Source organism: Musca vetustissima, unplaced genomic scaffold, assembly GCF_032173495.1.
Source record: "Musca vetustissima isolate MV318-11 ecotype Yass unplaced genomic scaffold, APGP_CSIRO_Mvet_v1 utg81041, whole genome shotgun sequence".
In the NCBI taxonomy this organism is placed as follows: domain Eukaryota; kingdom Metazoa; phylum Arthropoda; class Insecta; order Diptera; family Muscidae; genus Musca; species Musca vetustissima.
The window spans coordinates 125,675-138,152 of NW_026874158.1; the positions used below are offsets into that span (position 1 = coordinate 125,675).

The window sequence follows — 12,478 nt, forward strand, 5'->3', positions numbered from 1 at the left end:
TAAAGATGAACAGAGACCAAAGACATATTTTACGAGCGCCTAGAAACAGCATATGACCGTGTTGCCCTGGCCATGACATTAAAATTCTGCTAGGAGATTTTAATGCAAAAATCAGAAGGGAATATATCTTTTGCTCCATTGTCGGAAATTCCGCTTCCATGAAGAAACATCCGACAACGGTATGAGATTGATTGACTTCGCGCGGCAGCAAAAAACATGGTAGTTAGCAGCACCAGATTCAAGCATCTCGATATACACAAGGCCACTTGGATTTCTGCCGATCGAACAACGAGAAATCAAATCGATCATTTTGTGATAGACGGAAGGCATTTATCCAGTGTTTTAGACGTCCGATCGATTCGAGGAGCGAATATCGATTCGGACCATTACCTTGTGGCAGCCAAGGTACGCACCCGTCTTAATGTAGCAGCAAAGGTGCGATCTAATGTAACAGGGAAACTCGGCGTCGAAAAGCTGCAAACACAACAGATAGCAGAAGCCTACTCCGCTCAACTTACCCACCAGCTTGACGAAAGCACTTCTTGTCCCGATAATAGTATAGAAGCACATTGGCAAAGAATTGCCCACTCCCTACAAACTGCAGCAAAAGCAACACTTTGGTAACAAAGACCACCATCAATAAATCCGTGGTACAATCAAGAGTGCCGTAATGCTACTGATATGAAAAACGCAGCGTATAGGGCAACCCTGCCGACAGTAGCAACACGTAATGCGATGGAGAACTATCAGGAGAAAATGAGAGAGGAGAAACGTATTTTCAGAAAAAAAGAAGAAAGAACAAGAAAAACGTGAGCGTGAGCAAATCGAGATGTACAGGAGTCAGAATGAAGTCCGTAAATTCTACCAACGGGTAAAACACCAAACCAAAGACTTTGGTGCAGGCACATCCTCCTGTAGAGATGAAGAAGGACACCTGGTGACAGATACAGACAGCGTGCTGAGGATCTGGAAGGAGCATTTTGAAAAACTTACTTAGCTGGATTCTGACAGAACTTTCGTTCCATAACGCGAACTTAAAAAAGATTTCCAGACGCGTCGGTCTTTTGTACAGTTTTCCCAATTTTAAAGACCATTTTCGGCAATGTTGCCTTCGACTTGATCTTTCCAACGTATTTTTGGCCTTCCTCTTCTGCGTGAACCATCAGCTGGTTCGCTTTTATATGCCTTCTGGGCTGGGGCATCTTCATCCATTCTCACAACATGACCTAGCCAACGTAGTCGCTGCAGCTCAATACGTCTACCAATGGCGATGTCCGAGAATAGCTGGTACAACTTATGGTTCATTCGACGGCGATATTCACCGTCAACGCAGATCGGCCCATAGATCTTTCGGAGAATTTTTCTTTCAAACACCCCAAGAGCTGCCTCATCTGCTTGCGTAACTACCCATATTTCAGATCCATATAATAGCACGAGTAGTATCTGCGTCTTGTAGAGTGTGAATTTGGACTGGCGGGAGGTGGCCTTGCTGCTTTTGAGCTGTTTGCTCAGACCATAGTAGCATTCGGTTAGCCATCACAATCCTTCTCCGAATTTCAAAACTGATGTCATTCGTTTTAATTATGGCGGCACCAAGGTATATAAAATGTTTAACTACCTCGAAGCTGTAGTTCTCAAGTTCCACAGTTGGTCCGAGTCTACTGGACGTCTTGCGCGTTGATACCATCAGCTTGGTCTTCTCGCCGTTTACTGGCCACTGACCCACTTTGGCAGACTCCTTCTCAATTTGTTCAAAGGTGGCTGTTACAACTCTCAGTGTTAAAACCATTATGTCGATGTCATCGGCGTAGGCTAGTAACATATGCGATTTGGTGTACAGAGTGCCATTTCTGTTCACTTTTGCATCTCGTATGACCTTTTGCAGCAGGATGTTAAAAAGATCACACGACAAACTGTCACCTTGTCGGAATCCTTGTTCGATATTAAACGGGCTCCGAAAGGTCCTTTACGACTTTAACTGCTGACCTTGTGCCAGTTAAAGTTATCCTGCATAGCCGTATTAATTTTGCAGGAATGCCAAACGCAGATATGGCTTTAAACACCTCTGAACGGATAGGGCTGTCGAATGCGGCTTTATATATGACCAGTGAATAGCCTATATACCTGACCAGAAAAATAGCAATTGATAAATTAATTTTTGTTCTCAATAAACAGACTCCGAGAGGTCCTTTCCGACTTTAATTGCTGATCTTGTGCCACTTATAGTTTTCCTGCATAACCGTATTAATTTCGAAGGAATGCCGAACGTAGACATAACTTTAAACACCTCTGAACGGATAGGGCTGTCGAATGCAGCTTTATAGTCGACGAATAGGTGGAATGTGTCGATGTGTTTTTCGTAGGTCTTTTCCAGGATTTGGCGCAGAGTGAAAATCTGGTCAATGGTGGATTTGCCAGGTCTGAAGCCGCATTGGTATGGTCCAATAATGTCATTGACCATTGGCTTCAATCGTTCACACAGCACACTGGATAGCACTTTATGCGCGATGGGAAGGAGACTTATTCCTCTATAGTTGGCACATAAGGTCTTGCCTCCTTTTTTATGCACGGGACATAGGATGCTGAGGTTCCAATCATTGGGCATGCATTCTTCTAGCCAAATGGTAATCATCAGCTGGTGCATGCTCCTTATCAGCATCTGACCACCAGTCTTGAATAGTTCGGCTTGTAACCCATCGGCACCTGCTGCTTTACTATTCTTCAGCCGATTGATTGCTATTCTGATTTCATCATGCCTAAGGGTGGTATATACTCTATACCGTCATCTATTATTGGTTCTGGGGTATCCTTTTCACCGCTACTATTTGATACTAGAAGTTTTTCAAAATGCTACTTCTAGATCCTCAGCACGCTGTCTGTATGTGTCACCAGGTTTCCTTCATCATCTCTACAGGAGAATGTGCCTGCACCAAAACCTTCGGTTTTGTGTTTTACTCGTTTGTAGAATTTTCGGACTTCATTCTGACCCCTGTAAACCTAGATTTGCTCACGATCACGTTTTTCTTGTTCTTTCTTCTTTTTTTCCGGAAAATACGTTTCTCCTCTCTCCTTTTCTCCCGATAGTTCTCCATCGCATTACGTGTTGCTACGGTCCGCAGGGTTTCCCTATACATTGCGTTTTTCATATCAGTAGCATTACGACACTCCTGATCGTACCACAGATTTTTTGATGGTGGTCTTTGGTAGCCAAGTGTTGCTTTTGCTGCAGTTTGTATGGAGTGGGCAATTCTCTGCCACTGTGCTTCTATATTATTATCGGGACAAGGGATGCTTTCGTCAAGCAGTTGGGTAAGTTGAGCGGAGTAGACTTCTGGTATCTGTTGTGTTTGCAGCTTTTCGACGTCGAGTTTCCGTGTTACATTAGATCGCACCTTTGCTGCAACATTAAGACGGGTGCGAACCTTGGCTCCCACAAGGTAATGGTCCGAATCGATATTCGCTCCCCGGATCGATCGGACGTCTAAAACACTGGTTGAGTGCCTTCCGTCTATCACAACATTATCGATTTGATTTTTCGTTGTTCGATCGGGAGAAATCCAAGTGGCCTTGTGTATATCGAGATGCTTGAATCTGGTGCTGCTAACTACCAGGTTATTTGCTGCCGCAAAGTTAATCATCCTCATGCCGTTGTCGGATGTTTTTTCATGGAGGCTGAATTTTCCGATAGTGTGACCAAAAATATTTTCCCTTCCGATTTTTGCATTAAAATCTCCTAGCAGAATTTTAATGTCATGGCCAGGGCAGCGATCATATGCTGTTTCTAGGTGCTCGTAAAAAAAGTCTTTGGTCTCTGTTCATCTATATCTTCGGTCGGAGCATGGACGCATGTAGAAGAACTTCGCTTTTATACGGATTATAGCAATTTGCTCATCTACTGGAGTGAATCTGGAGATTTGGACGTCTTTTATTCTCCTGTTAACCATAAATCCGCAGCCAAATTTACGTCTCGTTTCATGGCAGCTATAATACAGGGCGTAATCATCTGATTTACTTACGCCAGTCCCATTCCATCGCATTTCCTGTAAGGCAATAATATCGGCTTTGTACTTCTTGAGTACATCCGCCAAAGCGAACACTGCGCCTGTTCAGTACAACGTGCGCACATTCCAAGTGCAGATTCCCAGATCGTGGTCCTTTATACGTTTGCGGGGGTCGTCAACGATAAGCCTGGGCCAAGATAAGCCTGGACTTCGCCATGTTAAAGCCAATCAGAGCCGTTGCTTGGTATCTATCATTCCCTACGCCACCCCACACCTAAGGATGGGCTCTTGAAAAATATTTTTAAAAAATCCACGCCTAAGGGTAGGATACTGAAACATATTGTTAAAAAAATCCATGTCCAAGGATAGGTTAGAGAAGAGACTCGTAAAAATATATTCTTTTTAAAAATCGACGACTAAGGATATGCTCCAAAATAAAATTTAAAAATTGCCGACTTTCTATTTTTGTTCTATGCTCACTTCTACCCTCGTTAATAAATAAATTCCCCAATTTTTTTCATTCTTCCCATTTTCCCATTGGCCAAAAAAATCCACTCCCTTTCTGTTGTCACCACCCATTGAATTGAGTGAAATCCGCTTGAGTGATTCTCATACAAATTTATTGCGAATTATTTGCCGCAAAATCGACCAAGGGATGTTTCAGTTGTAAAACGGCGCCCAACCTGAAAACAATCGCAACAATGCGTCCGGTCCTCTTTAAAAAAGAAAACTATGTGAGCTACAATAAGGACACAAATAAATCCACCTGTCTGCTGTGCCATCGGGAATTGTGTGGCCTCATCATTGGCAACATCAAGCGGCACTATGAGACCATGCATAATATCAAATTTACCCGCGATTATTTGCCAACGGCTAAGCTTCATATTAACACCCTGACAAGGCCAAAGGAGGATAGCGTCTTGAGATTAACTAAAAATAAATTCGTTAAATGTTGTGTGGGCCTGGTGGCCGTGAAAAATCTCCCGCTAAAAATATTCGATGATGAGATGTATTTTCGGAAACTAATTGCACCCTATCAGGAGGAATTCTCTTTGCAGTTGACGGGTGAAAATATTCTCGATGGCCTGGAATTTTGGGCATTGAGGGTAAAGTCCCAGTTACGTGGAAAATTTCAGAAAAAATTATTAGCGTTAAAAATCGACATTTTGGGAGCACAGGGGCGAACTGTCATGGGCCTGTATCTGCAGTTTATGGAAAATTATAAATTAATTTCCCACAGCATTGGAGCTGTGGAATTGAAAAAAGGACAACTTCGTAACGCAGAATTTATGAAAAAGGAAATTTTGAAGTGTCTCCGCGAATATGAGGTAGATATTCGGCAGCTCTATGCCTTAACTTGTGATGGTCGCGGCAAGGCTCTCAAAGCCTTGGAACTTATACAACAAGATATCGAAGAATTAAGCAATGAAAACGAACTTGAGGACGACATACCCCTCAAACCCATAGTCTCTGTACTCTATTCCGGTTCCTATATTATCGAATTGGCAGCCCGTCTCTATTTCACCTCCATGGAGAACGAGCTCACAGAATGCCGCCACATTATCGAAACCATATGCCAACAGAAAATCAATCCCAAATTTTTACCCCGCCTAGACTCCACCCTGCGTTGGCAATCCACCTTCGATATGATGTCATCGCTAAAGCAGTTCATTGAAAATTCTGAAATCAAAACGGATTATGGTGGAAAATTAGAATGTCTGGAGGATTTTATGGATACCCATACACCACTCGAGGAATGGTTGCAGCCCCAACATCAGCTGCAATATATTGTCGGCGACTTCTATCGCGATTGGTTGGTATGCGAAGCGAAATTAAAACAAATGTCGGATAATGAATATGCCATGCATTTGCTGGAAGCTGTGCTGGAGGTCAAACAGACCCTACTCGACAATGAGGCCTTTAATGCAGCGCTGTATTTTGATCCGCGATTTAATCATTTGGATTCGCCGTATTTCAGTGAGGAGCGGAGGAAACAGGCGGTGGTAAGTAGACTTAAAGACATATTTTTTTTTAAAAATCGGAACAACTTAGGCGTGGGTTTTTTAAAAATATTTTTTTCAAGAGCCTATCCTTAGGCGTGGAATTTTTAAAAAATAAATTTTCAAGAGCCTATCCTTAGGCGTGGATTTTTTAAAAAATTAATTTTCAAGAGCCTATCCTTAGGCGTGGATTTTTTAAAAAAAATAATTTTCAAGAGCCTATCCGTAGGCGTGGATTTTTTAAAAAATAAATTTTCAAGAGCCTATCGTTAGGCGTGGATTTTTTTCAAAATAAATTTTTCAAGAGCCTATCGTGGATTTTTTTCAAAATAAATTTTTCAAGAGCCTATCGTGGATTTTTTTCAAAATAAATTTTTCAAGAGCCTATCGTGGATTTTTTTCAAAATAAATTTTTCAAGAGCCTATCGTGGATTTTTTTCAAAATAAATTTTTCAAGAGCCTATCCTTAGGCGTGGATTTTTTTCAAAATAAATTTTTCAAGAGCCTATCGTGGATTTTTTTCAAAATAAATTTTTCAAGAGCCTATCCTTAGGCGTGGATTTTTTTTTTTTCAAAATAAATTTTTCAAGAGCCTATCCTTAGGCGTGGATTTTTTTCAAAATAAATTTTTCAAGAGCCTATCCTTAGGCGTGGATTTTTTTCAAAATAAATTTTTCAAGAGCCTATCCTTAGGCGTGGATTTTTTAAAAAAAATAATTTTCAAGAGCCTATCCTTAGGGGTGGATTTTTTAAAAAATTAATTTTTAAAAAAAATGTTTTTCCGAAGCCTATCCTTAGGCGTGGATTTAACAAATCGGAACCACCTTAAAAAATATTTTCCCGAAGCCTATCCTTAGGCGTGGATTTAAAAAATCGGAACCACCTTAAAAAATATTTTCCCGAAGCCTATCCTTAGGCGTGGATTTAACAAATCGGAACCACCTTAAAAAATATTTTCACGAAGCCTATCCTTAGGCGTGGATTTTTTATATTTTTAAATATTTTTTTCAAAAAAATATTTTTAAAAAACTATTTTTTATTATTATTATTATTATTTTTTTTTTAAATTCCCCAGGACCACATAATGCGCCTCCAAAACCTCATGAATACCCTGGAATGTGACACCCGACTTATATCCGACGATTACGATGCCCAAAATAATGCCAAATTGGTGGGTCGCCTAGAAGATCCCTATAATATTTTAGAAGCTGAAATACCACAAATTGCCCGAAATTCTACAGCTCCCGAAATTCGTTTGACGACACGACAAAAATTGGAATATTTAGCCTACTCCGCCCGGCTACCATATTCGGCAAATATTTTAGAATATTGGCAAAAAATGCAAATTAAGGATCCGGAAATACATATCCTGATGAAGGTCGTATTAACTGTCTACATAAATCAATCGACTGTGGAGAGGACACGTGGTGCCCTGGCCACCATATTGACCAAAGAGAAGTCACGGCTGCCAAAGAGGGTATTGGATAATATGTTGCTGGTCAAGCTCAATGCGGACGTGTTGGAAGAGGTTGAGGCTTAGAGGGCAGATGTAAAGGATATAACTATAAAACAGCCATAACTGTGAAGGATAAAAATAAAAATTATTTATTAAAAAAACAATAAAAAAATCAGTCGAAGTTCTTGTTTTATTTTTAACATAGATCTAGGAATCTACGAAGAGATCTGCGTAGATGGTCTCGTCAGCGACAACAAATCAATGGGAAAGGGAAATATAATTGTCGAATTGTGTTCACTGGATATATTCGATAGGGTTTGTAAATAACGAAGCTGAAAAAAAAATAAGTAATAAAAAAATGAAGCATACTTTTAGGGTCAAATAGGGCATAGGGGAAATATCTACCTGTAATGTTATGGGATTTGAGGCCATAACATCCGAGGCTTCTTTCAAAGCCTTCGAAGCACTCAATTCTCCCTCAGCTGCCACAATTTTGGCCTTGGCCTCTCGCAAGGCCTCCGCTTCGGCAGCCATGGCTCGTTGCATGGCAATGGGTAGGCGGACATCTTTTCTGGAAAATTCGAAAAAAAATATTTTTCATAGTAAAACTATAGAAAGGCAACAATCAGAAAGGGGGGATTTAAAAAATAATTTAAAAAAATACATTTTTTTTAATTTATTAAAAATTATTTTTTGAAGTAAACACTTTTAAAAAATATTTTTTCAAAGCGTGGATTTTTTTCAAAAATATTTTTTCAAGGCGCGGACTTTTTAAAAAAAATATTTTTTTATGGCGTGGATTTTTTAAAACATTTTCAAGACCTGGATTTTAAAAAGAATATTTTTTCAAGGAGTGGATTTTTAAAAAAAATATTTTTTCACGACTTGGATTTTTTAAAACATATTTTTTCAAAGCGTGGATTTTTTAAAAAATATTTTTCAAGGCGTGGATTTTTTAAAAAATATTTTTCAATGCGTGGATTTTTTTAAAAAATATTTTTTTCAAGGCGTGGATTTTTTAAAAAATATTTTTTCAAGGCGTGGATTTTTTGAAAAAATATTTTTTCAAGGCGTGGATTTTTTCAAAAATAATTTTTCAAGGCGTGGACATTTTAAAAAATATTTTTTCAAGGCGTGGATATTTCAAAAAATATTTTTTAAAGGTTGAAATTAAAGAAAAATATTTTTTCAAGGCTTGGATTTTTACAAAAATATTTTTAAAGGTTGAAATTAAAAAAAAATATATATTTTTTTAAAAAATATTTTTTTCAAGGCGTGGATTTTTTAAAAAATATTTTTTCAATGCGTGGATTTTTTAAAAAATATTTTTTTAAAGGCGTGGATTTTTTAAAAAATATATTTTAAAGCGTGGATTTTTTTAAAAAAAAAATTTCATGTCATGGATTTTTTTAAAAAATATTTTTTCAAGGCTTGGATTTTTTAAAAAATATTTTTTTAAAGCCTTGGATTTTTTAAAAAATATTTTTTTAAAGCCGAATTTTTCAAGGAGTGGATTTCTTAAAAAATATTTTTTCAAGGCATGGATTTTTTAAAAAAATATTTTTTCAAGTCGTCAATTTTTTAAAAAATATTTTTTCAAGGCGTCAATTTTTTAAAAAATATTTTTTCAAAAAGTCAATTTTTTAAAAAATATTTTTTTCAAATTTTTTAAAAAATATTTTTTTTATATTTTTGTAAAAAATATTTTTTAAAAAATCCAATTTTTTAAAAAGTATTTTTGGAAGAATCCAATTTTTTAAAAAAACATTTTTGGAAGAATCCAATTTTTTAAAAAATATTTTTTGAAGAAAAAAATGTAAAAAAAATGTTTTTTGAAGAATCCAATTTTTTAAAAAAAAATATTTTTTGAAGAATCCAATTTTTTAAAAAATAATTTTTTGAAGAATCAAATTTTTTTAAATATTTTTTGAAGAATTCAATTTTTCAAAAAAAAAAATTGGAAGAATCCAATCCAATTTAAAAAATTTATTGTTCGAACTCACATTTCTACCCTTTCCACCTTGACACCCCAAGGGTCGGTGGCCTCATCCAAAATGATGCCAATTGTTCGAGACATTGATTCCTTGGCCGTCAGCAGTTCCATTAAATTTTTGGTACCCACAATATTACGCAGGGTGGTTTGGGCCAACAACCTTGTCGATTCGTGAACATTGCGGATTTGTATAACCGAATCCAAGGGATTGCGAATACTATAATATACGACAGCATCAACTTGTATGGTCACCGAATCTCGGGTCAAAACTTCCTGAGGCGGAACATCAAAAGACTGGGTACGTAAATCCACTTTGATGTAATCATCTACACAGGGCAATAGGAAGACCAAACCGGGGCCACGTATGCCACCATGTCTGTAAAGATTTTCAATTTAATTTTTAAAATTTTCCGACCACTTCGGGGAGGGGATACCTCAATCTTCCCAACCGAAAGACGACAATTCTTTGATAATGGGCCACCGTCACCAAACAACACCATATCGATAGGGGAAAGGTTAGAAAGAGCAATATGAGGGATAGGAACACAATGGACTTCTCGGAGGGGATGGGTGTGGTATCAGCTAGGGGGGAGGGGAAATGATTATTTTTCTTTTCAATTATGCTTGTTAGCTTCAAACTTACATGACCTTATGTGCGGCTTGGGAATATTGGGCAGAACTTCACAATTCATTTTTTTAAACCGATAATTTCTAATGCAGACAATTTTCAACGAATTTTCCAATTATAAAACTAATTTAAAAAATATTGAAATTTATGAATTCAAAATCTTTACAACACTTATTTATTATTAGGTGTGTTTTCATAACAATTGGAATACTTTTTAAAATCTTGCGAATTTTTGGTAGTTCGAAAAAAATTTTTAAAAAAATCTACGCCTTGTGAAAACTTCAAAAAATATTTAAAAAAAAAAAATCTCCACCTAACTTATCTACTTACTTAGCTGGCTTGTGATAGAACTTTCGTTTCATAAGCCGAGCTTAAAAAAGATTTCCATATTCGACAATGTTGTCTTCCAGTTGATCTTTCCATCTTATTCGTGGCCTTCCCCTTCTCCGTGAACCATCAGTTGGATCGCTTTTATATGCCTTCTGGGCTGGGGCATCTTCATCCATTCTCACAACATGACCTAACCAACGTAGTCGCTGCAGCTCAATACGTCTAACAATATCGATGTCCGAAAATAGCTGAGTTGATGAGTTGTATCATGGTTCAATCGACGGCGATATTCACCGTCAACGCAAATCGGCCCATAGATCTTTCGGAGAATTTTTCTCTCAAACACTCCAAGAGCTGCCTCATCTGCTTGCGTAAGTACCCATGCTTCAGATCCATACAACACAGCACAGGTAGTATCAGCGTCTTGTAGAGTGTGAGTTTAGTCTGGCGGGAGGTGGCCTTGCTTTTGAATTGTTTGCTCAGACCATAGTAGCATCGGTTGGCCATCACTATCCTTCTCCGAATTTCAAAACTGATGTCATTCGTTTTATTTGTGGCGTTACCATGGTATATAAAATCTTTGACTACCTTGAAGCTGTAGTTCTCCAGTTCCACAGTTGGTCCGAGTCTACTGGACGTCTTGCGCGTTGATACCATCAGCTTGGTCTTCTCGCCGTTTACTGTCAGACCCACTTTGGCAGACTCCTTTTCAATTTGTTCAAAGATGGCTGTTACCGCTCTCAATGTTCGCCGCATTATGTCGATGTCATCGACGTAGGCAAGTAACATATGTTGTTTGGTGTACAGAGTGCCATTTCTGTTCACTTTTGCCTCTCGTATGACCTTTTCCAGCAGGATGTTAAAAAGGTCACACGACAAACTGTCACCTTGTCTGAATCCTCGCTCGGTATTGATGGGATAGGTCCTATCAGACTTTAACTGCTGATCTTGTACCAGTTAAAGTTATCCTGCATAGCCGTATTAATTTTGCAGGAATGCCGAACGGAGACATGGCTTTAAACACCTCTGAACGGATAAGGCTATCGAATGCGGCTTTATAGTCGAAGAATAGGTGGAATGTGTCGATGTGTTTTTCGTGGGTATTTTCCAGGATTTGGCGCAGAGTGAAAATCTCTTCAATGGCGGATTTGCCAGGTCTGAAGCCGCATTGATATGGTCCAATAATGTCATTGATCATTGGCTTCAGTCGTCCACACGCCGCACGCTGGATAGCACTTTATATGCTATGGGAAGGAGACTTATTCTTCTATAGTTGGCACATATCATCTTGTCTCCTTTTTTTGTGCACGGGACACAGGATGCTGAGGTTGCAATCATTGGGCATGTATTCTTCTATCGAAATAGTACTAATCAGCTGGTACATGCTCCTTGCCAGCATCTGACCACCAGACTTGAATAGTTCGGCTGATAACCCATTGACACATGTTGTTTTATTATTCTTCAGCCGATTGATTGCTATTCTGACCTCATCTTGCCTAAGTGTGGTATACACGCGATACCGTCATCTCTTATTGGTTCCGGGGTATCCTCTTCACCGCCACTATTTGATACCAGAAGTTTTTCAAAATGCTCCTTCCAGATCCTCAGCACGCTGTCTTTATCTGTCACCAGGTGTCTGCACCAAAGCCTTCGGTTTGTTGTTTTACCCGTTGGTAGAATTTTCGGACTTCATTCTAAGTCCTGTACATCTCGATTTGCTCACGTTTTTTCTGTTCTTTCTTCTTTTTTCCGGAAAATACGTTTCTCCTCTCTCCTTTTCTACCGATAATTCTCCATCGAATTACGTGTTGCTAATGTCCGCAGGGTTGCCCTATACGCTGCGTTTTTTCATATCAGTAACATTACGACACTCCTGATCGTACCACAGATTTCTTGCTAGTGGTCTTTGGTACCCAAGTGTTGCTTTTGCTGCAGTTTGTAGGGAGTGGGCAATTCTCTGCTACTAATTATCGGGACAAGGGGTGCTTTCGTCAAGCCACATATCTGGCTACTTAAAAAAAACTATTTTTTGAAAAATCCAAACTTTTTTTCCTGTCATTATTTTAAATA

The 12,478-nt window shown here is 38.5% G+C and overlaps 1 protein-coding gene across 1 annotated transcript; it reads right to left on the bottom strand.

The window, feature by feature from the left end:
• Positions 1–7,672: 7,672 nt before the first annotated feature.
• Positions 7,673–10,142, bottom strand: LOC133331193 (band 7 protein AGAP004871-like). The gene is made up of 5 exons (XM_061539595.1): positions 10,094–10,142; positions 9,900–10,032; positions 9,461–9,826; positions 7,863–8,028; positions 7,673–7,789 (listed from the first exon to the last, which is right to left on the bottom strand). Exons 1-5 carry the CDS (start codon positions 10,140–10,142, stop codon positions 7,673–7,675), a joined length of 831 nt encoding a protein of 276 aa, XP_061395579.1.
• Positions 10,143–12,478: the final 2,336 nt, after the last annotated feature.

Bases quoted from the DNA above. Each gene is read 5' to 3' on its own strand.
- LOC133331193 (XM_061539595.1), bottom strand. From the start codon at position 10,142: ATGAATTGTGAAGTTCTGCCCAATATTCCCAAGCCGCACATAAGGTCA. The intron at 9,827-9,899 runs GTTGGGAAGATT...AAATCTTTACAG, and splicing joins CAAAGAATTGTCGTCTTTCG to ACATGGTGGCATACGTGGCC. The intron at 7,790-7,862 runs GTAGATATTTCC...TTTTTTTTTCAG, and splicing joins CAAATCCCATAACATTACAG to CTTCGTTATTTACAAACCCT.